The 27,616-nt window shown below is 59.5% G+C and overlaps 1 protein-coding gene and 1 long non-coding RNA gene across 7 annotated transcripts in view; one reads left to right on the top strand and one right to left on the bottom strand.

Moving 5' to 3' along the window:
* RASGRF1 (Ras protein specific guanine nucleotide releasing factor 1) overlaps positions 1 to 17,439 on the top strand; it is an 87,909-nt gene extending 70,470 nt beyond the window's left edge. For all 5 annotated transcript variants that reach the window (XM_059371399.1, XM_059371396.1, XM_059371397.1 and 2 more), the window contains 7 exons: positions 955 to 1,058; positions 2,573 to 2,657; positions 5,557 to 5,754; positions 9,356 to 9,435; positions 14,131 to 14,248; positions 14,635 to 14,703; positions 16,134 to 17,439. In XM_059371399.1, the coding sequence (XP_059227382.1) occupies positions 955 to 1,058; positions 2,573 to 2,657; positions 5,557 to 5,754; positions 9,356 to 9,435; positions 14,131 to 14,248; positions 14,635 to 14,703; positions 16,134 to 16,226 (747 nt within the window). In that variant the 3' untranslated portion in view covers positions 16,227 to 17,439. The remainder of the gene's footprint in view (positions 1 to 954; positions 1,059 to 2,572; positions 2,658 to 5,556; positions 5,755 to 9,355; positions 9,436 to 14,130; positions 14,249 to 14,634; positions 14,704 to 16,133) is intronic.
* Positions 17,440 to 20,909: 3,470 nt separating this feature from the next.
* LOC132029050 (uncharacterized) lies at positions 20,910 to 27,211 on the bottom strand. 2 transcript variants are annotated; one of them, XR_009407670.1, is made up of 4 exons: positions 25,363 to 25,461; positions 24,533 to 24,661; positions 21,799 to 21,874; positions 20,910 to 21,324 (listed from the first exon to the last, which is right to left on the bottom strand). It is a non-coding gene; the product is annotated as an uncharacterized LOC132029050 (long non-coding RNA). The 2 variants fall into 2 exon arrangements; XR_009407671.1 differs by lacking the exons at positions 24,533 to 24,661; positions 25,363 to 25,461 and adding an exon at positions 27,175 to 27,211.
* Positions 27,212 to 27,616: the final 405 nt, after the last annotated feature.

Here is a 27,616-nt window from a genome sequence, read left to right as displayed (position 1 = left end):
CAGGACTGTTTTCTGGTCCTTCTGCGTCCAGTGTCTAGCAGGGACCCTCAGTGGCTGTTTGCTGAGGGAGCGGGGGAGGGACGGAGGGAGGCAGACGGTCTAGGAGAGGGCTTGCCCCCTTGATAGGAGGTGGACCTGTTCCCTTGTGAGCAGTGCAGGCTTGGGGGTGTTCAGCCCAGCCCCTGAGACCTTGGGCAGGGTGGCTTGCCCTCTGTCCCGTGTGGCTTAGCTAGAGGTCGGGGTGATTCGTGTTCCTGACCCCTCGCTCCTGGATACAGCCCCCCCACCCCAGGGCCAGCCCTGAGGCTCCTTCGGCTCTCTCCTCCAGCCCTGTCTCGCCCCTCCCAGACACTACAGGGGGCCTCTGTGTCAAGGACACCGGCATTTCCACGTCCACCTTTGATCAAATCCCTGCCACCAGGACCTTGGTCCCCTGACAAGTGTTTCCCAAGGCTTTCCCCTGGCCGGGGATGCCAGGCGGTGGATAGCCATAAAGGTTGTGCCCACGGTGGTCCTGGGGGCCAGAAACACGGGAACCCCACGACGAGGGCCAGCCAGCCACCTTCTGGGTGCCCCGGGAGGTCATCACCCCGGTGAGCCCACACTGCTAATGGGGCTCCAAATGAGACATTCTGGAGCCAGCTATGGGTCCAGACAGAACATGAGGGGAGGGACAGGTCATGGGGAGCCTGAATTCACAGCCGGGCTCCAGGCCCAGGCAGCCCGTGTCCTGCCGACTGACGTGGGCCAGTCACAGTCCTCCGGACGCCTCTGTGGTCTCAGTCCCATGCGGGACAAGGTAGCCTCCTTGTGGCAGGAGTGCTGACTCACGGAGCACGGGCCCGCACACGCCCCCGCCGTGCCCTTCCCGCCCCCACCCAGGACAAGGCTGAGATCGCACCAGAGAGGCCGCGGGGAAGCAGGAGGTCCTGACTCAGGACTTGTTCCCCTCAGGCGGAAGGCGTCAAGGCAGAGCCCTTTGAAAACCACTCGGCCCTGGAGATCGCGGAGCAGCTCACCCTGCTGGATCACCTCGTCTTCAAGAAGATCCCCTATGAGTGAGTGGCCGTGGGTGCGGGCCCCCCCTCCCAGCAGCTGGCTGCATGGCCTCCCTGGGACCCACGCCTGGACATCCGGAGCCACGTGCACCCACCACGGGGAATCAGAAGCGTGTGTGTCCACAGGGATGTGGGACAGGACTGTGCTCTCTTCCCTGGCCCCACGCTCTGCACACACGTGCGCATGCACACTCAAGCTTTCCCAGAAGCTCCAAAAGAGGAGCATGTGCGCATGTTAGTGTGCACACGCACGCATGTGTGTGGGTGTGCGTGAACGTGTGAGTGCGTGCACGCGTGAGAGTGTGTGAGTGTGCCCATGTGTGTGACTGCGTGGGTGTGCAAGACACGAGTGCGGTTGTGCACTGTGTACGCATGTGCGTGGGTGAGTGTGTGCATACCTGCTTGTGATTGTGCACACGTGTGTATGGGTGTGACTATGTGGGTGTGTGAGCACAAACACGTGAGTTGTGCGCTGTGTACATGTGCGGGCGTGCAAGGGTACACACGTGTGTGTTGGTGTGTGAATGTGCATACATGAGTGTGCACACCTGTGCTTGGTTGCATGTGAGTGTGCACACACATGTGCCCCCAGAGCAGGGGGCGGGGCCAGCTCTGGATGTCGCAGGAGCCCAGAGGCCTGGCGTCCCCGCCGGGACTGTAGCTCCTCGCCCCAAGTGCCGCTGGTAACTGCACCACTTAGTGAACTCATGCCAGCCTCCCTCCGCGAGGCGTGAAGTCGCTACAGTTTTCACGTTTTCATCTAAAGCTGACGTAAACCGCCTTGTAAGGAAGCATTTCTCGGATTTTCTGACAAGTGTCCGGGAATAGTCTCCCCACATTGGAACCTCGGGATCTGAGGCTCTGACACACTCTAGGGTATTTGGTCTCTGCTTCCGGAAACTTCCACCGGCAGTCAGTGGGGAGAGGGTGGCTGCATCTCGGGCAGTGGCGGGGTCCACCGGCGAAGCCCAGTGGCTCTGGGGGGCTCCTCTGGGAGCAGAAGCAGAGAATTGCTCCCGTCCTGTCCACAGCATGCGACTGGGGCCCCTCACCATCCCTACCAAATGCAGAGCTACCCCAAGAGGCCCGGACTGTCTGTGGCCTTCCCACAGGGTCCTCCCAGGACTCACACTGGCCTGCAGGCTCCTTGCCCCGTCACCCCTAGGCTGCAGACCGGCCTCTCTGCACAGTGAGTCTGAGGCAGGAGTGCTCCCCGTTGGGCCCGAGCTCCCAGACAGGGCCCCCTGGACTCTGCCTCCATGGTAGATGCTGAGCCTTCCCACACGGGGCTCTGGCCTTGTCCTGCCAGCAGCCCCGGGGGGAAAGTGGCTGCGTTCCCATTTCACAGATGAGGCTACTGAGGCCTTGAGCCAGTCCAAACCAAGCTAGACGCCAGCGCAGCTTCCCTTCCTGTCTGGGGCTCTGCGGGAGGTTCCACCCCAAGGGTCAGAGCCCTCACAGCAAAGGGCTGAGTGGGACAGAGCTCATGGCGCGGGTGTCCTCGCTTCCCACAGGGAGTTCTTCGGACAGGGCTGGATGAAACTGGAGAAGAACGAAAGGACCCCCTATATCATGAAGACCACCAAGCATTTCAATGACGTGAGTACGGGGGCCAGGGGCAGTGCCTGTGTCTCCCGGTTCTTCTTCACCAGGACCCTCGGGGAGCTGGGTGCACAGTGGACTCCCCACGAGGCATGGGACACCCAGGGTTTGTAGGCGTCATCATCTCACACCAACCCTTAGCCCGTGTGGTGGACACAAGCAGACCTAGGCTCTGAGGACGGATGCCTGCGGTCTCCTGCCGAGCTTCTGACTGGAGGCAGACGTGTCCCGGCGACTCCTCCACGGCCGCCCCGGCTCCAGCCCCACCCACACAGGGCCCCGTCCGTGCTGCCCCGTACCAGCCCCGAGGGCACTCTGAGCAGTGTCGCGGCACCAGTGAAGGCCCCTGATGGCTGGAGGCAGGAGCGTGCACTCTGCTTGTCCTGACAGCTTGGCCGGGGCTCCCTGGCCAATGCCCGCACCAGGGAGGCTCCGTGGCCCCAGGAGGAAAGGTGGGCGACCCCCCCACACACACCACAGCTCGGGAGGGGAGCCCTGTAGGGAACCCAGCCGCGGAGCAGGGGGCCCGTGTCCAAGTGGAGCAGGTGGGCGGGTCCGCCACAGCTGTGCCCGGGACCCAGGGGAGCCAAGGGCCGGGACACGACGTCCGCGCTGGCTGCCTTTCTGGCTCATGCCGGCCGCGGTGCCACAGGCCCCATCATCACCAGCTTGTTTAAACCTGTCTCGCTCGCTTTATGATGGAGTGACCGAGGCCTGAGGGGGTTAAGTTCCATCCCCGACATTACGCGGCCGGATAGCCTGCTCTGAAACCACGAGGTCCACCTCTGAGGGCTGCCCGCGTCGCCACCTGGCATCTGGCCATGTCTCTTAAAATCCGTCCTTTCTGCCGACACGGACTGTGTGCCTCCCTGAGGAGACCATCACCACCTGCCGCTGTTTCTAGACCTTTCTCTGACCTTTGGCCTGTGATCTCTTTGCCTGGTTGAGTGTACCGACTGGGCTCTCCAGCATCAGGGCTAGAATGAGGGCAAGGGACGGAGGTGCCCGGGTGCACCCGCCCCCATGCCTGCGTCGCCCCTGCAGCCCGCGTGCACCCCCGCGGCCTCTTGGGACGGGCTGGGGTGCGGATGTTGTACTGGTCTGGGTGGTGCTTCCAGATCGCCTCTCTGGCTTCCCTGCTTCGGTGACGGTGGTTTGTCGGCTGAAAGAAATGATTTTCCTGGTTTGCTAATGGTGTTTACCGCAGATAAACGATGAATTTTATCAGCGATTCTTTCCGCATCTATTGAGTTGGGCGAACAGTCTACGCCCTTCAGTCTGCGGAGGCAGGAAGGCAGGTTTCTCTCCGGCAGTCACTAACAGTCGACCACCCCCGCGTTCCAGGGACAAAGTAACACGGCCGTGGTGTGTTAAACGAACAGTGTGTGATTCTCCTTCTCGTGTTGTGCATCTCTGGTTTTGGTGTCGAGACTATACTGGGCTCATGGCATAAGTTAGAAGATCTTTTTTCTCTATGTTCTGTAAGATTTCACTGAGCTACTCCTTCAAAAAAAATTGTATAACGTATACGTAAAACTGGTTTTGGGTTCAGTGTCTGTGATTGGAGAGAAAAAAACCTTTATCTCTTCAACATACTTAAGAGTTATAATATACAGGGGCGCCTGGCTGGCTCAGTCATTAAGCCTCTGCCTTCAGCTCAGGTTATGATCCCAGGGTCCTGGGATCGAGCCCCGCATTGGGCTCCCTGCTTAGCAGGAAGCCTGCTTCCCCCTCTCCCACTCCCCCCTGCTTGTGTTCCCTCTCTCTCTCTGTCTCTCTCTGTCAAATAAACAAAATCTTTAAAAAGAAGAAGAAGAAGAAGCATTCTAACATATGTACTATTTTGCATTATCATTCCTTCCTGATTCTCTTCAGCGGTTTCCGTTCTTAAATAGTTTTACAATCCATCCTTCTGATGTACATCCTTCAGAAATTACTTTTCTTGAGATTTTATTTATTATTTGAGAGAGGGAAAGAGAGCACGAGATGGAGAAGCTCAGAGGGAGAAGCAGACTCCTCACTGAGCAGAGAGCCCGATGCAGGACTCGATCCCAGGACCCTGGGATCATGACCTGAGCCGAAGGCAGACACTTCTCCAACTGAGCCACCCAGGTGCCCAGAAATTATTTTTGAGAAGAGTTCTTGGCAGTAAGGCCCTACAGTTTTTATTCATCTGTAAACGTCCTTTTATTGCCTTAATTCTTTTAATAAACAGTAGTCTTTTTCTTACCTTTTTTAAGTAATTAGAGATTCATAGGAAATTGCAAAGAATGCTTTGGACCAATGCTTTGGTCCCACGCCCCAGCTCCCTGACCGCCCCCAGCCCCACCCGCATTGGATTTGTGCCCGTGTGCTGGGGAATTTATATGTGAGACCAGGATGCCACAGAGTGCGGGTCCTCGCCGAGCCCCAGTTGTATGATGGAGACTCTCGCAGAGCTGGGCTCTCCTGTCTTTTTCCAGGGGAACCGTGAACTTGCTTTGTAGGGTTCTCAGGAAATACTCGCTCATTTACTGGAGTGCATTAAAGTCACGTGTTAGTATGGAGTATTTATATTCCCATTTGGGAACTGGATCTTTTCCTTCATACTTCAAACCTTTAAAACCTTCGATAGTTTTTTCGTGTAGGATCTTCCAAGGTTCGCATCAGTTTAGGTTCCGAGGTAATTCACACGCTCCCATTGGGATTGTGAAGGTCTTGGTCATGGTGTTTTCTAGTTGGCACGGCCAATACATAGAAAAACCTCCCATTTTGGTGTGTTGAGTCTTGAAGCAGCCGCCCTAGCGAGTTCCTGCTAGTTGTTCTGGTAATAACGTTTCAGCGAACTCTCAGGATTTGTCAGCCTTGCAATACTTATGCCTCTTGTTTTTTCTTGTCTTATTGCATGGGCTTAAAGATCAGTAACTTGATTGCTTCAGAAATCATCCGCAATGAGGACATCAACGCAAGAGTGAGCACCATCGAGAAGTGGGTGGCCGTGGCCGACATCTGTCGCTGCTTGCACAACTACAATGCCGTGCTGGAGATCACCTCATCCATGAACCGCAGCGCGATATTCCGGCTGAAAAAGACGTGGCTCAAAGTCTCCAAGCAGGTGCGGGCGGGAGGCGGGCACCGTGGCCGGCCTGGGGCTGGGCTGGGCTGGGGCACTGGAGTGCTGACCTCTGGACATCTGTAGGTGGGCACAGGACAGGGTGAGGGCCAACACTCCCAGCAGAACCTCTTCTCCTGTATCACCAGGACCAGGTATCTGGCCCACAAATGTGGCCCTGGGACCCACAGGACTTTATTGCCACTTAAACAATTAACACTGCAAAGCGGGACATGTAAGACAGTGACGACTGGTCCCCATGCTCTTCTCCTTGAGCTGGGACAAGAGTGGTGGCTTCATGTGGATGCTAGTCCAGATCTACAGGGCTGCCGAGATGGTGGCCAGGTGGTCCTGTAGGTTCCTTCCCGGGACTTGAGACTCACCAGCCCTTCTGGCCACCAGGGAGTCGGTGATCTTAAATGTGGGCTTGATCTTGATCCGTTCAGAGCACAATTCTGAAATATGGCTTCTTCCTCGGGAATAAAGTTCCCTACACTGAGGTCTGGAGGGGGCAGCTCTCCTAAGAGGATCACACGGAGGCCACCTCCTTGGTGCACATGGTGGGCTCCGGGCCCCAGCCCACACATGTGCAGGAGGCGGACAGGCTCTGCTGACGCACGGAACAAGCCTCTTCAGGCATGGATACCTTGGCAGTGGTGTCTGTTGCCCTGCCACTGGCTGGGCTCTGGGGGCCACGGGGTCTCCAAGGGGCCTGTCTCATCTGGGCGGCTCTAGGTTTGCACACCGAGTGCCTCTCATGTTCTCTTCATTACCTGCCTCCGTATCCTCATGCCACAGCAGGGCACGATCCTGTGCCCCCCAGGCAGCCATCAGGTCCCTCCGTTCCTCCTCCTTATCTAAGCAGCCCAACCCACAAGCCTGGGGCTCTTGTCTCCCCAAACACAGACACGCCAGGGCCAGGACAAGAACAGGGGCTCCTGGAGAGCAGAGGCTGGAGCTCAGGAGCTCAGGCGTGTAGGCCCATCTGGCCATGTGTGGCCCCGCGGCGCTGTGACCTCCTGTAGCAGGGGACCAAGCAGGCGGCTGTCGGACCCCGGAGTCATCCAAGCTGGCTTGGCCTGTCAGGGTTCAGGCAGGGCTGTCGGTGGAGTCGGATGGCCCAGTCTGGTTCTGTGGCTCTCTTCTCCTGCCCTCAGACCAGCCCCGCTTTCCCTCCACACGGGGGGCTCTGAGCCTCTCTTGCCTCGTTTTCGAGCATCACCCTTGGTCTGGAGTTGGGAGGGAGCCACTTTGACCATCCCAGAGCCTTCTGTTCTCTTAGGGGAATGCAAATGGAAGGCAGTTAGAGGTCAAGGTGCATGGCCTGTCCTGCATTCTTGGATGCCATTCAGGACCTGGGTCCGAACGTCACAGGTGCATCGGAAAGCGCACGCAGGCCTGCACACTCTGTGGCCAGCAGGCCCTGCTGGCTTCTCCCAGCCCTTCTGTGGGCCCCGTGCATCTACACAGCACCTGGCCAGCCCCAGCCAGGGACGGTCGCTGTCCCTCTGCCGGTGTTCCCTCGATGCTTGAGACCAGAAGGGCCTGAAACGCAGGCCCAGCAGCAGGCTTCTGTCGTCGGCTTGAAGGTGCTGTCCCAAAGCCAGACAGCATTCTGCCCAAGCCCAGGCCAGCCCACGACAGAGCCAAGCAGCCAGGCTGAGGTGGGGACCTCTGGCTCGGTTCACCAGCTTCTCCCATCCTCATGAAAGCCCCCCCACCAAGTGCAGTTGAGCATCGGATGTGTGTGTCCCCTCCGGAGGATGGTCACACTCTCGCAGGGATGGACGTCTCTTTGGCCAACGATAGATACCTTGGGCCTCCTTGGGAGGGAGCAGCCTTGGCCGTCCTGAAGTGTTCGGATGGCGGACAGGAAGGGATGTTCATCTTTGTCCTCAACACCACGTCCAAGGCAGGCCCCTCGCTGGGCCTCTGGCTTCAGTGACCTACTCCAGGGGCCCCTCTTTTCTGCTCACAGGCAGAGATGCCCCAGATCCCAGGGCCCTGTGTCCCCTTGAGCTCCTGGCCCCGCCAGGAGGTGCAGGAGCTGCTTCAAGTCAGAACTCACTCTTTTAAGCAGTGACTTGGGAAATGTAGTGGGTCTCAGGCTGCAAAATCCTTCCTGGACAGAACAACGCCCCGGAAAAACACGGATGTGGGAGGAATCAAAGTGCCCATGTCAGAGCCACAGATTGGCCCCAAGTGTATACCCCAAACCCCCAGAATATCCTCCCTGGGTTCTCATGACCACTGGCGGGGGATCCTTCCCCTGGAGCTCTGTGGCCCCCAGGGCCTCCGGAGCTCGATTCTGTGGGGCCCACAGTCCCAGGATATCTTACTGTTGTTGCCCTTAGGGAATACCCGGGCCTCTTCTCCCATTCTCCAGATGTGAGTGTGGACACCCAGCGCTCTGCGGGTGCTGTCTGGCCTGTGGGCTCGCTGAGGGGGTCACAGCGCCCAGCCAGGCTCCCGTCCAGGACTCTCAGCCCCACATCTGGCCCCACACCTCAGGTCCTTCCTCCAGAGGCGAGTGGGGCAGTAGAAAATTCTGGAAAAGCACAGGGAGGACACTGAGAGGCCAGAACAGAGGTGGCCTGGGCATCCGGGCTCCAGGACAGATAGGTGAGGGCAGCCATCCCGGGAGAAAGCGGAGACCTGTGCCCTTGGCTCCATGTGTCGCTTTCACCAGATCCAGAACACACTTCTGCTTTGAGCGGGGTTGGTGTAAACCGATGATTGACTCTTCCCGTCAGTCTGAACGGGGTGCCCTGCCCGCTGCGCCTCTAGGGGAGCACATATGGGTCTCTTCACCCATCAGAAGGAACATGCTGTCGTTTTCTGTGGGCAGATTGCTCAGAAAATTCTGGCCCAAAGCTTATGGGTGCGGCCAGTGTGCCCTCGGCCACGGTCTGGACTGGGGGGACGGGAGCTGGAAAGAGGGCTCACTAGTCCACTGCCTGCGGTGTAAATGAGGGAGCTGGAGGCTGCCAAGGCACGGGCTCCCCAGCCCCACAGGGAAGGGAGTGCCAAGCCAGACCCAGGCCGGACATGCTTCAACCAATGCCGGTGTCCGGCTGGATGAGCAGCGGACAGGACCCTTGGCCGGCAGAGGGGAAGGGGGTCTTCCCCCTGGAAGTCCTGTTTTTTCTAGATGATCAGCCCATCTGTCATTGACTTTCTTGATTCTTACACTGGCGTGAGGTCCTGAGAGCTACAGGTGAAGGGGAACCCCTTGTCCGCAGCCCTGGGCCTCCGTGCACGAGAGAGGCTGTGCTCTGGAGGGGGTATCTTTGTAGTGGCCGCATCCCACCCCCACCCCCCAGGCTCGGGGTGCCCAGGGTTCCCGCCAGGTCCCCCACGCCCCACTTCTGTGTTTCTGAAGGGTACGTGGACGCTGACAGATGCGTAGGATGTGGGTCTGTGTCTGAGTCTTCAGGAGGTGGGCGGTGAGCTTCCAGACTCCAGGGGTCCCCGGAAATGCCCCATCCCATGACGGGCAGAGTGGCTGGGGTCCTGGAGCCCCGAGGGCAGCCCGTGGAGCTTGGGCTGGCACGTGGGCCTCGGGGCATGTTGTGTGTTAGTAAATGCTTCTAATTCTTTCTAGACGAAAGCTTTGATTGATAAGCTCCAAAAGCTTGTGTCATCAGAGGGCAGATTTAAGAATCTGAGAGAAGCTCTGAAAAAGTAAGTGTGTGTCATTTTGTCACCGTTACCGTCTAAATCGCAGAACCGCATGGCAAACACATTCACCGGCCACAGTGGCTGGAGCAGATCTGTCTGTCTGTCCGTCCATCTACCCATAAGACCCCCAGGCAGCCCAGACTGCCAGGCTGGGTCAGCTCTGGCCTCCATAGTCTGCGGAGAAATCCCGGAGTCGTGGTGGCATTTCCTGGGAGAAAGAGAGAGGAGGGGGCCCTGGAAGGGGTTGCTGTCCCCAGGAGCCACCAGCCGTGACCCCAGACGCCTCCAGGCCGACACGCCCCCTGACCCCACAGTTCAGTATTTCTGACATCAGGATGTGCCCTGAAGTCAATGTGTTTGTTTCATGGGATTGTGCCTCCTTTTTTTAACTGAGAATTAGTCCTCAAAACCAGAGAGCGTTGTACAAAAAATGGCACCTTGGAATCAAAGAAAGGCCGTTTTCCCAACACCTGCTGCTCACTGTTGGCAGAGCTCCCCCCAGCCGCCTACTGTTTGCAGAGCCTCCCCACCTCGGCCCTTAGACAGGATCGTCCTGCGTAGATGGCTGTCTCATGCCCTCAGGGTGTCAACCGCAGCCCCGGCCTCCGTCCACGAGATGCCAGGGCCCCTCCCCACGTTCTGACCCCCAGAACTCCCGCACTTATTGCCACTGTCCCCGCGGGGTGGTACCACCCCCCGGAGATCACCGCGGTATGGAGAGTCTCCAGTCCTGCTCCTCTGGATGCGGACATGGAGGCCCTAGGGCCATGGCACGGAGTGGCCTGCGAGGCCTGCACTCCGTGGTTTGCCCATGGCCGCTTCCAGGCGAACTCTCCCAGCACAGGAGAGCCCCAGCCCCTGGTGCCCACTTGGCCACACACTCCCGTGAGACAGGGTTACCGTCACCCCCATAGCTGTGCGCTTTGGGCCACCGGGCTGGCCTCACCCCTTCTTCCCTGAACACCGTGGAGAGACCCCGGGCCACCCCTAGGGTCCTGGCTGCTTACAGAGCCCACGAGCGCTGTCCTGCCGTCATGCCAGATCGCATGGTCACTGCCCCCCAGCCTGGGGACGGAGCAAACCCTCCTCCCCGGCAGGTCCGCACACCAAGCTGCCAGCCCCAGCCCCCTCCCCACCGGTCCCCCCCCCGGCCCTGGCCCGCCCTCCACCAGCTCCGTGTCCCACCCACATGTGCCGTCTCTCTGGTACCCCCAGGCTGTGCTTGTGGGGGTCGCCCCACTGTGCATTCCCTAGCCTGTCTGCCCACCCGGGCACCCCTGCATCCACCTCCCTCCCATGGCTTCCTCGTCCGTCCGCCACCTCCATGGCTCCACGGCTCCTATCCTGTCTCAGTGACCCTGTGCTGTCTTCCCTCGTCCACATGGGCCTGTGTCAGTGCCTGGCCCAGGTGCCTCCGCTCCCATCATGCAGGGCAGCGGGGACATGGGATCCCCGGGCATCCTGGGGACTGACGCCTTCGTGCAAACCAGGTTCTTGTTTCATGGGTGCGGGGGCCAAGCACTGCAAGGGAAAGAGGTTGGGGAGACCCGGGGCAGAGGTGCCCTGCATCCCTTCTCTGGAGGCACTGTGGTTTCCCCATAGAGCTGTGCCGTGTGAAACCCTGGGGTCTGTCTCACCAGGCAGGGGGCAGTGGCGGCACGAGGAGCCGTGCGGAGCCTTACCGAGTCCGTCCCAGCCCGCGGCACTATTTAACGGATGGCCTTATTACCCGTACCAGCCAAGGCTTCACCCCTGCCTCCGACACCTCTTCGCCTCACCCACCTTTTCATAACCCCCCGAGTGCACCCGCAGCACTTGCCCTGGGCACCTGTCTGTCCCCGCCCAGACACCCTGAGCACAGCCGCAGCCGCCCTGTTCATTCCCCAAACCCACACCCTAGCGGGTCCCGTGAGGCTGTCCCCTCCTGTCAGCCCTCAGGGCCTCCCAAAGCTCCAGGCCGCAGCGTTTGGCTGAGATCTAAATTTGTCAGGAAAACTTTGTCCCCAGCCCTTTTGGGGGTCACTTCTGGTTGACCCAGTCTTAACCCAGCCTGCATTTGTCTTTCGGCACGTCGGCTGTAATTTGAACAGGCAGCCGTCCGTTAGAGGAGCCGGGGCTGGGCTTCCCCTGTGGGCGGCTGCCCGTGCGCGGACAGGAACAGCCATGGGGGCACCAGGCGGCTAGCTGGCCCAGCCCCTCCCCAGACCCCCTTCACGGGGGTGGAAATCCATCTGTCTGTGGGCCTATGCAGCGTCCAAGGGCTCCAACATACCAAATACCTCTTCCCACTTTGATTTTCTGCCCGTGACCACCCAGCAAACCCTGGTCTCCTGCTAATGAGACAGAGCAGTTTGTGTCCAGGTGGCAAAAAACAGGACTGGACTCTGAGCCCCACCCCCACTCCTGCCCCACGGCAGTATTTTCCCCCAAATCTGAGTACCTAATTCACTTGATCTGCATGCGGGAGGCTTGGACCCTGGCCCCAGGGGCTCGGGAACAAACAGCCCAGCCCGAATGGCCCTCACACCCTCCCTGGGGAGGAGCGGAGATCCTCAGCTGGAGGCAAAAGAGCGTGTGGGAGAGAGGCCCGCCCCCCTGCGGGGCAGGGCAGAGGAGGGAGAAGGGACAGGTGACCCCACAGTGGCAAGCCCACCAGGCTGACACATCTGACCTTCAGTTGCTGGTACCCTGGGGTCAGAGGAACCCCCGATCTTTTCCACTGGTCTGAGGCCTCCAGGAACACTGTGGCCACTTGCTTCCCCTCCCTACCCCCAACCCAGACAAGAGGTGCTTCCCGGCCTCCAGTTACCGAGTTCCTGGGTCAAGTGTGGACCCAGCAGGGCGAGCTGGGAAGCCCCATCAGAGACTGCCGGCCCGCAAGCTGCCAGCCCCCGGTGGCCCCAGATTTCCTTCTCTATCTTTGAACTCTGTCCCTGTCCGCCCCCGAGCCTGGGCCTCAGGCTCACAGCGTGACAGGTGGGGTGTGGAAAGCCTGGCCTCCAACAGTCCCAGACCGTGTGTCCGATGGGACCCAGAGATGCCTGCCGGTGACCTGCTCAGGTCTGGGTTTTTTTTTTTTTTCCCCCCGCAACCCACAGTAAAAATAATACATACATATATGTTTAGAAATGTGTGTGCACATAACAGGAACAAAACTTCACAAAACAACGTATACTTTTGGTCCAGGCAATGAACTCAGATTTTTTTTTATTCTACTTCTGATTTTTTTTCATTAAAAAAAAAAATCTGATCAACACTTGCTAAATTATTTTCAATGCCCAAGAAAGAGTCAAGACCTACATCTCAAAAAACCATTTGTCCTGTGCCCGCTCTCCGCATCTCCAAGGGCACGCCTCCCACCCGCGTGCCAGCTGCACCCACATTCACTGAGCGGGTTTCCCTCTAAGTAATTCCATTTTCCCCAAAATAAATGTGAAGAAGAAGGAAAGAGGTAGCAAGGCAGTAAATGGAAAATCACCCTTCTGGTGGTGATACAAAGTTACCGCCAGAAATAGATACAATGTTGCTGAGCTCTGGCGGGATTGTGGTGTTTGCCCACACTCACCCTGAGACCAGCTGCTACTTGTTTAAAAAAGAAAGAAGTGGGGGAGGAAATGGACCATGTACGGAAGCCTACTACCCCAGATGAAAATCGGGTGTTTCTTACCACAGGAATCAATGTGATTTGATAGTGTCCAGGCATCCCCTAAACTCAACTTCTGAGCTCCTAAAACTGCTTTCCCGACCCACTCCATGGTGTGAGGGGAGCCCCGGGACTCAGACACCCGGCTGGCTGGGCTTCCACAACCAGTAGGCTCAGGGGAGGCTGGGTTTCTGTTCTTGCCCCACCTCCACCGTTCTGCCTGCCACCCCTGGTTCTAGAGGAACTAGAGCGATGGGTGTCACGTGGCCTCAAGGAGACCGAGGTCAGAGGGTCTAGAGAGGGGGTCAGTTGTCCCTGCAGGTACATGCAGAGAGCCCCGGCATCTGTGTGCTGAGCTGAGAGGCGCTGCAGGACACAGTGAGGGTCCCCTGAGGGCATTCCCTGGGGCTCTGCCAGAAGATGGGGGCCCCAGGACCCACCCCAAAATCAGCCCCACCCAGGGGCACCACCATAGGGCCGCACCCAAAGCCACGGATCAGAGTGGTGTGGTCCATCATCCAAAAATGTCCCCCCAGAATCACCTCTCATGGACACTGTCCCCCAATCCCCTGCCCATAAGCCACGTGCAGGAGGGTGACCTCAGAGGACCAGGGTTTCTTGCTCGGGTGCCCCAGGGCTTGGGCAGCAGGACATCCTGCAGGGCCTGATGTGGAGGCAGAGAAGTCTCAAGGAGCAGAAGGATGCTGGGGGCTGGGTCCATGGCTGACTGAATGGGGTGACAGCTGCAGGGCTCTTGGGGAGGTGATCCCAGAGCAGGATCGGTTGGAGAGTTTCACTGGAGAGATGGGGAGGGGGCTCTTCCAGGACAGGACAGAGAGGTAGGGGAGGCCGTTCTGGCTCAGGGAGGGAGGGGACTGTTGGTGGAGAGGCTCCAGGCCCCGCTGGGACCATGTCACCCATCACCCCAGTGGACTGAGCCTCGCAGCCAGCTGACCCTATAGGCCTGAGAGTTCCTAGGATTCTCGGCGAAGAGAAACCACTTAGCCTCGTGTTTCTAAATGAAAAACTTCTGTTTAATGCTGTTCGCTTCGAAGTTGTGACCCTCCCTGTGTCCCTTACCTGGGGATGTACCTCACCGACCTGGCCTTCATCGAAGAGGGGACGCCCAATTACACGGAGGACGGCCTGGTCAACTTCTCCAAGATGAGAATGGTGAGTTTCACAGGGCAGTCCAGGGGCCTCCGAGCCCAGACCTGAGTCCCGGACCACCAGGCCTGCTCCGTTGGGCATGTGCTCCCCGGAGAGCCAGGGGCTCTCCCCGAGGCGCAGGCCGCATCCGGCAGGCCCTCAGATGAGGCGGACAGGCTGAGGGGTAGGCACCCATGGCAGGGTACATCCCACAAGCCAGAGGAGAAGCCCGAGGCTCGGGGTTGGGGGGCGGTCAGTGACCCAGCACGGTCACCCCGTGGGGGAAGGGCAGGGCTGGGTCTAGAACCATGGCTGTTGGTGCCCCTTCTGTGCTGTGAAGTGGAGGGGCTTGGGGGGGCGGGGGGCACGGAGACAGCAAACTGTCTTCTTAAACTGCCCACTTCCCACAGATATCTCATATTATCCGAGAGATTCGCCAGTTTCAACAAACCGCGTATAAAATAGAGCACCAGGTGAAGGTAAGCACCCGCCCGGCCTTCGGCGCTCACTCAGGGGCTCCGTCTGGACCACCCTCGTCGCTCCCGGGCTCCCCTGGGCTTCACGCCTCACCTCTGGTACAGTTCTGGGCTGATTTGGGCCTCCCCACCCCCGTTGATGATCCCGTCCAATAGCCACCCCCACCTCGCAGGCAAGGGAGGCGGCGTTTACAACATCTCTGTGGAAAGGCATACGTCCCCTAGTCACACAGCTCACGGTTGGGAAGGATGGGCATTGAAAAGTCCCCCGCGGGGGCAGCGGGATCCCCATCTCTGGGCAAAAGTGAGCAGAGCCGAGACTTTTCCCTGTGACGTCACGGCCTAGCATATGCCCCAAGCCTCCCTTCCTTCCTCAGCAGCACATCTCTGAGAGTGTTCTGTCGGACAGCGGCAGAGAGACCTGTCTACACAGCTCTCCGCCGTGACGGGCGCGTGGGTCGGTCCGCCTTGGCCGGAACCGCCAGGCTGAGAGGGAGCACACGCAGGTCCCGGCAGGACGGCGCTGCCCCTGCGGGCAAGACTGGCTCCAGGGGGCAGGGGGGGACCTGCCGGGGGGTGGCTGCAGCAGGCAGGCCTGAACCATGCGAGCCCGGGCTCCTGGAAGGATCCGGAACCTGGTCCTAAGGACTGTGGGAAGCCAGGAAACAAGCTTATGGAACTAGTCGAATTTGCACATGGAGCCCGAGCTTCCCTGCCCCGGGGAGGTCTGGGCTCTGGTCGCTCGGGCAGCTCTGACTGTAGGAGCCCAGCCGCTCGTGCGGGGAGCGAGGAGGGAAGAGGCGTGGGGCCTCCGACTGTGCACAAGGAGGCTTTGCCCCAGAGTGAGCCGCGCAAGGCCAGACAGGGAGGCCCGGCCCTCACACAGCGCATTTCCACTTTCCTCTCTCGGGGTGAACGCGGCATGGTGCTTTGTCAGCCGGTGTTCAGACCTGTCTGCAACATGTGAACCCCCAGACACCCACTATTAGATTCTACACTTGACATGGCCAATATTTTTTTCAAAATTGGGGCGCCGAAAACCGTGGCACCTGGGTGGCTCCGTTGGTAAAGCGTCTGCCTCAGCTCAGGTCATGATCCCAGGGTCCTGGGTTCAAGCCCCACGTCAGGCTCCCCACTTTGCATGGAGTCTGTTTCTCTCTCTACCTCTCCCTCCCCCTGTTCATGTTTTCCTCTCTCAAATAAATACATGGAATCTTAAAAAAAAATTTAAAAGCCCCAAGTGTCCGCCAGGGCAACGGCAGTCAAGGGTCATGCTGACCGATGTGACTTTGCCTTACTGTCAGGACGCTGTCAAACGACACCACCGAGACACCACACCGGTGTAAGGCCCATGAGCCGGCCGGCCGCCCCTTGGAGGACCTGCTTCCCAGGGTCCTGCGGCCGCTTCTCCTTCTGTGATCTCCTGCCCTCAGGTGACCCAGTACCTGCTGGACCGGTCCTTCGTGATGGATGAGGACAGCCTGTACGAGTCGTCCCTGCGCATGGAGCCGAAGCTGCCCACCTGAGGCCACGGCCGCGCCACGGACACGCGCTGCAGGCCACGGGCGCGCCACGGACACGCGCTGTGTGCCGCTGTACATAGTCGCCTGGTTCCTGGACTTTCCTCTTTAGTATGTGCTTCTCCAAGAACACCAGTCCGCTCTCCTTCTTAGATTCCCGTAGACCGGAATAGGCGTCTCGGCTCCGTTTCCGACGTCGGCCCTCCCCGCGTCCCGCAGCGCCTGGCTCCTTCCGGCGACGGCGTCCGAGTCTTCCCGGCCCCTCGGTCTCTCAGAAGGGGGCACAGACTGCGTGCGGACGCGAGCCCGGGCGCCACCCTGCTTCCGGCCGCCCCCCCCCGGGCCGCCGCGCCCCCCACCCCCCGCCCCGGGCGCCCTCCCAGCATGTTTCATGTCGTTGTTCTAACTGGGGGGTGGGGGGAGGCGGGAGGGCCGCACCCTGAAGTCCAGTCGTTCACAGATCTTCCCGCTGACGGTGATGCCAATTTCCAAAGCAGCTTTTTCAGCCGAAATCCCAGGGGTCCGAGCTCCCCCGTGTCCCAGTCATCCGGACAGAGGGGCGTCCTCGGCACCGAGAACCACGCCCCGCGACACCAGCGCCGCCACCTCGTGCCGGCACCGCGCGCTCCTCGCTCTAGGACTCTCAGCAGGTACCATGAGTAGCGTCTCCGTGACCCCGGCCAAGGCCCCGACACGTCCCCGGGGACACGGAGTCACCACACGAGGTCGCGCCCACCGGCGCAGAACGCGGCCCAGCCTCCGCAGCAAGTCGGGGACACAGAACACGTCGCTCCTCCTCTCTTAGCTGCCTAACGGTCTCTACAAGCTTACGTTGAGATGCCCTGAGTCCGTCTGCTTCGTGAAGCTCGTACACCGTAGAGCCAGGGGCAGGTAACCGAGTGTTCTCCTCGCGCCCCCCGTGGTCCTGAGCGCCCTCCCGCGGGTGCGGTGCCATCATGCTCACTCTGTAAACGCCACCACCCACTTCCTGCACCGCGCAGCGGCCAGAACGCGGGCTCACCTGAGCGGCAGGCAGGCTCACGACGACAGACAGTTTTGCTGTAAGCAATACCTAGTGGTGTGAGAATTCTATTTCAAGTCCTACAATATTTCAACTTATGGCTTGTTTGGAAAAAAAAAAAAAGATATTTCCATTTTTGTAAAAATATATGTTTCCTGATTACCTCTTGCTAATAAATCTCTTCTATCTCAGGGTGAACAGTGTGTTTTGATGGGTTTCATTCATTCACTCACAGGGTATCTGAGGAGCCCCCTGCTCCTTACCAGACCCCTGGTGGGGGCCGGAGATCTGGACAAGGACACGGACCTGCCCTTGGGGACTCGCGGTCTGATGAGGGAGACCGTTTCGGTGATCTGCTGTCCCTGGGACAAATCACCCCAATGTGTGAACAGCTTGGGACAGTTTCTGCGAGCTTTCTGAGTCCTGGGGGTTGAGGACGGGGCTCTCCTGAGGTCACAGCCACAGCAGCTTGGGTTACCCAAAGGCTCAACTGGGCGGGGCGTCCAGGAGTGGACGCTGGCTGGGGGCTGAGCTGGGGCTGTCCACCCAGCACCCTCATCCGGCCTCTCCCTGCGGCTTGGGCTCCCCAGGGCAGTCACTGGGTCCCAAGAGCCACCTTCCAAGAGACTTGGGCAAAAGCTACAAGGCTGCTTACAAGCTGCCCTCAGACTTCCCGCAACATCCCAGGGACCCGGCATGTCGCCAAGGCCAGCTGGGTCACAGGGGGAAGGGGACCGAGCTCTCCTCCTAATGGGAAGAGGAGCAAAGGGTCGGCATCATCTTTTGGTCCGTGGAGACAGACGGCTTCAGTGTCTGTCAGATGGGGCCAGGAGGGCCTTGGGGACCCCGAGGAGGAGAGGGCACATGGTGGGGGGTTGGAGAAAGCCGCACAGGGTTACGAGGAGGTGGGAAAGGCGAGGATGACTTCCCAGGCAGTGCTGGTGGGAGGGCGCCCCAGGCCAAGACCAGCAGAAGCGCAGAAGCGTGAGAGAGTGTGCTTGCTCCAGAACGGCAAGCGTGAGCGTGCAACACAGGGGTAGAGGTGAGATGCGGACGTCGGGCCCCGGGAAGCCCTGGGAATGAGAATTCTCAAAGGGGAGGACAGCTCCTGGCTGGGGCCAGCGGAGCCCATGGGGTGCGGCTATGGCCCGGCTACCACCCAAAGGAGGGCGAGCCGGAATGGGCCAAGGAAGAGGGGTCTGAGCCCAGGAGAGCAGCTGGGAGCACCCCCGCCTGTCTCCCATGGGGGCTGGGGCCAGCACGCTGCCCTCCGTTATAGGCACGAAGCCCGGAGTCAGGCAAGACCCACTTGCAGACCCTCCCAGGGCCGCCTGCCCTGGGACCTGCAGCCCGCGGGCGCCCCTGCCCTTCCCGCCTCGGCCCGCACTCTTTATCCCACTTCTGCAGTGACCCCAGGAGGACAGCTCCACGGGGACCCGGCTCCTGTGGCTGCCCGCCGCACCACTCACCTGCTGGTGAGCCCAGCCAAGTCCCTCAACCTCTCTGAGCCTCGATGTCTTTCTCTGAAGAAGGGGGTGAGAATACTTCCTCCTAGAACAGGATGAACGAGCGCACACGGGGAACGCACTCAGCACGGGATGCATCGCTAACTGGGGGAAGAGCAAGCACCTCCTGGGCCCACAGGAGGATGGGTGGGAAACGGACTTCTTTAAATCCGAGCCGGCAGCCGTTACTCCTTCTGCCGTCAGAGGCCGCACTGGGCTCCATGGGCCTTGTCCACAGGGGCGTCCCTGAGGTCCAGGCTGTTGCCTTCTGTGTCCTGCAAAGGAAGGCAAAAGCACAACTGGGTGTCCTCGGCCTCCAGGCTTCAGACGGGGACCTTACCCTTCTCCCACGGAGAGCAGACCCTGAGACGGCGGCTGCTCCGGACCGGGGCTCGGAGTGGGTCCGTCCCTGCGGGGAAGGCGGCTTGCTGCAGGAGTGCTGCCCCCAGGGATGTCACTGTGGGTCCCGGGCGTGGGTCGAGAGGGGGGCAGCAGCTCTCATGGCACGGTGCTCTGCTCCCCACAGTTACCCGGAACGCCCCATGCACTGGTAGACTGCCCAGGTTCAATCACCCCCACACCCGGCCCCTCACCAGCCGCAGTGACGGTGTGCATTCTGTAAAACGGGTCAATGCTACCGTCTGCCTTGCAGTGTTGCTGGGAAGACTCAGCGAGATGGCGAGCACAAGGCCAGCCCATGCCCCACAGCCCCGGCCGTCGGCCCTTCCTGAAATAGTCACAGAACGCTCGGACTCCGCGAGCTTGGGGAGGAGCCATGCAGCGGGGTCCCCAGCCCCCACCAGGCACATGTTCTGCTGGGCGGGGGCAGTGGACAAGTCCTGGAAATGCCCAGGGCACGGTGGTAAGCGCCATGAGGACGGTTAGGCAGGGGGTGGTGAGGAGGCCGAGACGCCTGACCTGACCTGGATGACACAAGGGGTGACTCGCCACTCGTCACCACTCCCATGAAGACAGGCGCTGGGGGAGTCGGGCACTGGGCAGCGCTCAGAGCAGTTTCAGGGCAGGACTAAAGAGCAGCCAGAGGAACACCTCCCCCACCAGGTGTCAGATTTAAGGGTCTGCCAAAAACCTCTGCAGGAAAGGTAATATTCGAATGCTTTTAAAACGTCAAAAGCAACGTGAACATCTGTGATTGACAGCACGTGGGCATCTGCCATGCAGACCAGGTCAGTGTCACGGATCCCTCCAGTGGCCCCGGGCTCCCGAGGGCCGGGAGCGGCAGCCCCAAGGGCGGCGGGGGCGGCAGCCTGAAGAGACCGGCTGTCATCACAGGACACCACGGTGCCGCCCAGACCAACGCACCCTCCAGGCATTCATCACAGCTCCTCAAGCGCATACCTGGGGAGCAGCCCCCCACCCTGTCCCCGACCTCCTGGAGCTCCTGACCCCGCTGGGACAGGACGCCCACAGCCGATAACCCGCAGGTCTCCAGCGACAGCCTCGCCCTCCTGCTTCAGACCCTGCGGCTGACCACCTGGAAGCCGACACCCTGGGGGTCACCCACTGCCACCTGGAACTCAACTGGACCAAACCGACCTCAGCAGCTTCCCGCCCCACCCCGGCCTCCTCAGCACCCCACCCGTTTTGCAAGCCGGAAACCCAGAGGTCACCCCTGACTCCCACTTACACAGGGTTACAGTCCCGTCCTGGTTAACCTCCTAATTACCTTCCAAGCGGTGGGAGCTCGTCCCCTTCCCTGCCAGCCTCCTGAGCCAACGTTCTCTCCAACCACAAAACTGCTGAGAACTCTGGGGCACCTCAGGGGCTCAGTCTGTGAAGCGTCTGCCTTCAGCTCAGGTCCTGATCTCAGCGTCCTGGGATCCAGCCCCGCATCGGGCTCTCTGCTCGGCGGGGAGCCTGCTTCCCCCTCTGTCTGCTGCTCCTCCACTTGTGCTCTCCCCCGCTCTCTCGCAAATAAATAAATACCTTATTTTTAAAAACTCCTTTGAGAATTTCCCCCCAAAACCCACATAAGTTGTTTCTATCAGTCGCTATAATTTTAGTTACTGATTAGTGCATTGAAGACTAAAACTTCAGGGAAGTCTTTCAACATGATTTGTTAAATCCCTTTAAAAATACCAACATCACAGCCATCCCACGCCCGGGCGGGAGCGCAGAGAGCAGTAAGCAGGTTCTCGAAGATAAACCACACCCGCGTTCCCAGCAGCCGGCAGGAGTCTGCGGCCGCGCGCCCGTCGGTGGATGTACACACGCATGCTCTATGTGCAAGACAGCCTCGAAAGGCAAGCGTGGGGTGGGGTCCCCGACGGACCAGGTCAGCCACGCACCGCTGGCAGCATCAAAGGCAGGGAGACGGCGGGGGTGAGACAGGACAGGCGTTCGTTGCGCGGAGCCAGGCCCGGGAAGCCCTCGGACCAGCGCCCCAAGGGTGGAAAAGAGCTCCAGGCCTACAGGAGGAGGTCGTGGGCAGGTAGGCGGTGAAGGTCAGGTCTGTCACTGTCCCGGGGTCAGTCACGGGGTCTCACGGGCTCGGGGCCGTCCTGGCTGCTCGAGGGGGCGGTTTCTGTTCCCACCACAGGATGCTCTGGTCCTTTCCCTGAGTTAAGAAATAAGCCAGAAAGAGGAACATAACCGGCAAACACAGACCAAGCTCAGAATGGAGGCGGCTGAGGTCCTCGCTCAGAAGGACCCCGGACACCTGCTGCAAACAGGGATGCCCGTGAGATGAGCCAGTCACAGAAGGACAGATGCTGTTGGATGTCTCTCATGAGGCACCAGGGTCCCAGGCTCACAGAGACAGAGAGTCCATGGTGGGGCCGGGGGGCCAGGGGCTGGGGGCTGGGGGCTGGGGGGCTGCTGTGTGGTGGGGACAGAGCCTCGGCTTCCCAGGGTGAGGAGAGTCCAGGGGTCGGGGACGGTGGCACTCGGTCTGCCTGTGTCTCCTACCGCTGGGCTCCCGGGGGTCAGGACGGTAAGGTCGGTGTTGTGTGTGTTTTACCGCAATCTGTAGGATTCCACTAAATAACAAGAAACCGTGATGGATTTACGCGTTAAAGCAGAAACAACGCACCCAAAAGACAGTCACTCATCTGTCGGACGTGAGCCGGTTTCATCCCTTCCCAAGAACGTCACCTTCTGTTTTTGCCCTGAAACAACAGAAATGTGTTTGCCCACAGTTACGGGGACATCAAGTCCCACCCAAAGTCTCGGTGTCTGTCCGCAGGGTCGCCGTGCCCCGGGGGCTCGGGGGACGGTCCGCTCTCGCCCCCCGGCGGCTGCCCGCACCCTCTCCCCTGGGCCCCGTGCTGCCCCGTGTTCACGGCTGCGGCTCAGACACACGGACCAGGTGCCTCCCTTGGCGCCCCTCTCAGAGGAGTTCGGCTAAGTGAGCTCCGGCTGCTGGGCCGAGCCCGACCGTCTCCCGAAACCAAGACCCTTAGCTGAACCCCATCTACAAAGAACCTCTTCCCGACAAAGACCATATGCCCTCGCTCACACGTGGAGTTGAAGACAAGAGACACACGACCAATACGGGCAGGGGGGGAGAGGAGAGAGGGAGGCAAACCAAGAGACGGCGAACTGCAGAGAACCGCTGAGGGATGGCGGAGGGAGGCGGCGGGGGATGGGCTGGGGGGGATGGGCATCCACGAGGGCACCTGCTGTCACGGGCCCTGGGCTTTGCAGGCAGGTGACGAACCACTGAGTTCCGCTCCAGAAACCAGTACTGCACGGTACGTCCACCAAGGAAGATGCAAACCAAACTTCATTTATTTTTTTTTTAAAGATTTTATTTATTTATTTGACAGAGATCACAAGTAGGCAGAGAGGCAGAGAGAGAGAGAGGAGGAAGCAGGCTCCCCGCTGAGCAGAGAGCCCGATGTGGGACTCGATCCCAGGACCCTGAGATCATGACCTGAGCCGAAGGCAGCGGCTTTAACCCACTGAGCCACCCAGACGCCCCTCATTTATTTATTTACTTGAAAAGATTTGCATTTGGTCGTTTGAGAGAGAGAGAGCGTGAGTAGGGGAGGGGGCGAGACAGGTTCTCTGCTGAGCGGGGAGCCCAACCCGGGGCTCGATCCCCGGATCCCCGGGATCGGGACCTGAGCCGAAGGCGGACACTTGCTCCGCAGAGCCCCCAGGCATCCTAAATAAAGACTTAAAGAAAAACAAACACAAAGGAATTTCCCTGCAAGTGACACTGACAGGCTCTAGGGACCAGGGCCTGATATCTTTTGGGGACTCTCATCCCGCACCCCTCCATTTCTGTCTCTAACTTCCGGAACAATCAAGTGGCTTTGATGGGACAGTCCTCTTAGTAAATGGAGACACGATTCAGCGGGATCACATTTTATGAGCTCCAGGCCGAGCAAAGGTCTCAACTACGTTGTGTAAAGTAGATGGTTCTTGGTGCTCAGGGGTTCGCGTCACCGAGCATGTCTGTTTTGCTAACCCAGGGGTGTCATGATAGCCTAAATCACACGATTCCACTGCGTGTAACTTGGAGTTGAAGCTGCAACATCGCTGAGACACGAGCCTGATCTTCGCATCCCCATCACCGTTTCTGTCAGACGACAGGACACTCAGGAAGGTTTAACAGAAGCTCACATTTTCAACCAGCTCAACGGACCACAAGCGACAGACAGAGCCGGTTCTGACCCCCGCTTTGCCATTGGCCAGCTGCGTCCCCGTGGGGGACAGATTCGGGGGCTCTGGGACCCACAGCCCACCCCACCCTGGAGTTCCCGAGAGGGCCAGGGTGAGGGTGAACCAGCGCGGAATGGGCGCCTGTGAGTGGGCAGTGGGTTTTCAATCTGACGACTCCACAAGCCCACACATGCAACACGTACACACGTAGCCCGGCACGAAGCACCAACCCGAGGGGTGTGAGCCCCGCTTCCTTCTGTCCCTGACTCTGTGTCCTGAAAATCACCCCAACTGAGTCCTGGGATTTGACGCCTGAGGCCCCTCGGGGTCAGGGAAGAGACACCAGCCGGACTGTGATGGAAACCTTGGCAGAGACCAGGCCCTCCGTCGGGCACCTGCTGGTCAGCAGAGCTCTGTGCCGTGTTCAGGGCGTGCAGGCTGGCCGGGGGATAGGGGAAGGTGTCCTCGAACTGCACCGGGAACAGACTGCACGTGGACGACCAGGCTTCCCTCAAGGGGAACAGACCACCTGTGGGGTGAGGGTCTGGGGACACGGCTTCCTCACCACTCTCTCCCGTGGGCTCGCCATCTAGTCCCTAGACAAGAACGTCACCCGTGAACAGGCTGAAAGTTCCAGACCAGCAGGACAGGGGGCGTCTGTGGGATGAACACGCCGCTGGTCCCTTGTCCAGAGAAACGGGTGCCAGCCCTAAACCGCACGTCCTTCCCTGCCGCTGACTTCCTGGCCCTCCCTCCTGCCACAGCCCCCATCCTGCTGGAGAGTGGGGACATGTGCCCCACGCAGGAGTCTCCGAAGAAACCCTAAATGTTCACATTTGCTCAGTTGACTTCTGTGTTTCAACAGATGTAAAAACCCTGTGTTTTAATGAAAAAAAATCACTGGATTTAAAAGAAAAATTCAGTGAGAGGAAAAATGGCATCCCTTTACGTGTTTGCAATTCTCTTTCATGTCTGGCTGAAACAGAAACATCGCTTTTCCGAATCTGCCTCTGCATTCAATCTGCCGCATGTGATGTGGACGCCGGGGGCACCCTGCAGTGCACGCGTGAGACGTCACAGTGGAAAGGCACACGGGATGTTAGTGCTACCGATGTGGGAACAGAGGCAGAAGGAAAATGATGAAATCTGCTGCCTACCTACAGCCCATCGACAAGTCCTTGAAACGAGCAGAGTGACATTCCTCTAGGGACTCAGCTGCCTCGATGTTGACACTTGGCTGAGGGCCACAGGCAAGCCTAGCTCCACCCCTGGGATCCCGTAAGTCTCTGTGAACATAAAAGATTCATTTGGAAACTTCCTTTATGTCTACCCCTCCCCGATACATGTTGGCAATCATCCCCCAAGCATATGACCCCCGTTACGCATCTGAGAGGTCTCATGACTTTTTGGGGGTTTTTTTGTTTTGTTTTTTAAGATTTTATTTACTTATTTGATCACAAGAGATCACAAGCGGGCAGAGAGGCAGGCAGAGGGGGTGCGGGGGGGAGCAGGCTCCCCGCTGAGCAGAGAGCCCGATGCCGGGCTCGATTCCAGGACCCTGAGATCATGACCCGAGCGGAAAGCAGAGGCTTTAACCCACCGAGCCCCCCCAGGCGCCCCATGACTGAGTTTTTACTGAACAGTAATATACGACCTTTTCCCAACAACAGCTAGCCCCTCAAGGCCCTGGAAACCTTGCTTCCAAAATCCCTTAGAGACCTACGCTCTCTCTAACCCCAACTTGAAAGTACGTAACAGCCCAGTTCTTTCTGCCCCCGGGTCCTGCCCCTGTGCTTTATTTTTTTTTTTTTTTTAATTTTTTGCCCCTGTGCTTTCATAAAACCACCTTTTTGCACCAAAGACATCTCAAGAATTCTTTCTCGGCCGTGGGCTTGGAACCCTAACGTTCTTTCCTACAGCATCACTATGAAGACTGTTTCTGCTCCCATCACCCAGTTGTTGGTACGTCCCTGTCCTCCCCACTGACCTGGGAACTGCACAAGGCTGAACACAGTCATCGCCACCCGCCAGCACCCGGCCCAGTGGAGCAGCTGGAGGAGTGAACTAGATGTGTGCCACTCAGAATGGGGCCCCCAAGCCGGCAGCTTCGGTACTGCCAGGGACTCGGTCACAAACGCAGGATCCCAGGCCCTCCCCCAGGCCTCCCGGCTCAGAATCTGCATTTTAATAACACCCCGGGATGTGTGTGTACCTCCAGCTGATCTATCTCAGGACACTGGACCAGAGAGTAACACCGAAGCCTCGCCAAGCAAATGTCGTTCCTGCCCCAGCTACGACCTCGTCACCCCCGATCCCACACGCGCCCCCCCAGGACCGCACAGCCGGCTGGCATCAGTCACAGTTCCCGCATCGGGAACACGGATCCTGCTCCAAAGAAGACGGACAGCAGCCAACAGGCACGTGAGAACATGTTTGACAACATTAGTCACAAAGAAAATGCAAACATCACAGACACAACGAGACTGCGCTTCACACCACGGAGACAGTCCAGAAATCCCGGGGGCCCCACAAGAGAAAGGGGGTCCCGCGCCCTCTGCCAGGCACTGAGAGGGGACGCAGCCTCCCGGGGAAACAGTCCAGCAGACGCTCAGGGAGTTAACACGGGGTTCCCACGGGATCTGGGGGTGCCCCAGCCAGGGGTCTCCCCCCGACGTTCACAGCAGCTGCATCCATAACCACCAGAAGGCAGAAACAGCCCGAGTGTCCACCAGCAGAGGAATGAGCACACAAGAAGGGGTCCACCCATACTGCGACTGTTACTCAGCCTCAAACAGGAATTAGGGCGCCCTGCGGGCTCAGGTGGCAGAGTGTGGGGCTCTGGGTTTCAGCTCAGGGCAGGATCTCAGGGTGGCGAGGTCGAGGCCCACGTCGGGCTCCCGGCTCAGTGGGGAGCCTGCTTCTCCTTCTCCCTCTGCACCCCATCCCCTGCACCACTTGCGAACGCGCTCGCTCTCTCTCTCTCGGAAGAATCAAATTAAACATAGGGATACATGCTATAATTTGGATGAACTTCAAAAATATGAAACTAAGAAGACACAAAACGTCCCCTGGTATACGATTCCCTTTATGCAAAGTGTCCAGAACAGGCAAATCCCCAGAGACGGGGAGCAGCTCAGTGGCCACGGGGGAGGAACGAGCAGTGGTTCCCTCACCGGGACGAGGACGTTCTGAAGCCAGACGGAGCTGGGGTTGCGCAACGCCGTGAACGGGCCAAGTGCCCCTGAACTACACACCTCAAATGCTTCGTTTCATTTTCTTTGAATTTCGGCTCAAAAAAATGAGAGTGAGACAGGGCACCTGCCCGGCTCGGTCCAGAGAGCAGCCGGCTCTCGGGGTCACCAGTTCAAGCCCCACGCTGGGCGTGCAGCCTATTAACAAATAGAGAGAGCGAGACCGAACGCCCAAGTCCGTCGGGAAGCCCCCCCCGCTGCGATCGGAACGCTGCAGGCCGGTTAGCGGCGGGCCGCCGAGGGGACACGGAGCCGGGGGTCGTGGGCTCCCTGGGTGGAGGAGGGAACACACTAGAGAGGGGGTCTAGTCAGAGAGCTTCTCGCGGGGGAAGTATCTCCAACGGGGCCTTCCAGGGAAGGGAACTCAAGGGGTCTGGCTGGAGGGGGGTGTCAGAGGAGGAAGGGTCCGAGTGATGGCTGGAGGGCCCCGGGGACCGGGCAGGTGCTGGGGGGGTGGGTGCCGGGGGTCACCCGGACGCAACAAGCAGGGCCGCCGTCTCGCCCCGCGGGTCCCCTCCCTCGGCAGCCCCGCGTGTGCCCTCGCGCACCTGCAAGCCCGCGCTTCCTGTGCAGTCGTGGCCCACACTCGGGCCCAGTGACTCATGCCAGAAGCAGGCAAGGCCGCCTCTCGCTGCCGGGAAGGGAGGGCAGGAATGTTCTGCTCACCCGGCCGGGGCCCGGCCGACCCGTGGGTCCTCTCCTGGGCCTGCGGCCTCTGCCAGCCCCACCTGCCGCTCCCTCTCCCTCTGTCCACTGAGCCTCAAGCCCAACCACAAACCCATACGCCCATTCTCCTTCCTCCTGTGGGGACTGCAAGCCCCCAGGGGGTGAGCCCGGCACCTCCAGCCTCCCTCATCTGGGACCAACGGCCCTTTTAGTGTCACCTTTAATGCCCCAGCCTGTCACCGCCAGACTCAGGATATGATGTCAGGTCTAGCTGCTGTGGCTGCATTTACATTGTACTTGCTGTATGCTGGGCCCTGAGCTCAG

This window comes from Mustela nigripes, chromosome 13 (genome assembly GCF_022355385.1).
Source record: "Mustela nigripes isolate SB6536 chromosome 13, MUSNIG.SB6536, whole genome shotgun sequence".
Classification (NCBI taxonomy): Eukaryota; Metazoa; Chordata; class Mammalia; order Carnivora; family Mustelidae; genus Mustela; species Mustela nigripes.
Note: the sequence above shows the minus strand (reverse complement) of the source record. Positions and strands in the feature narration are given on the sequence as shown.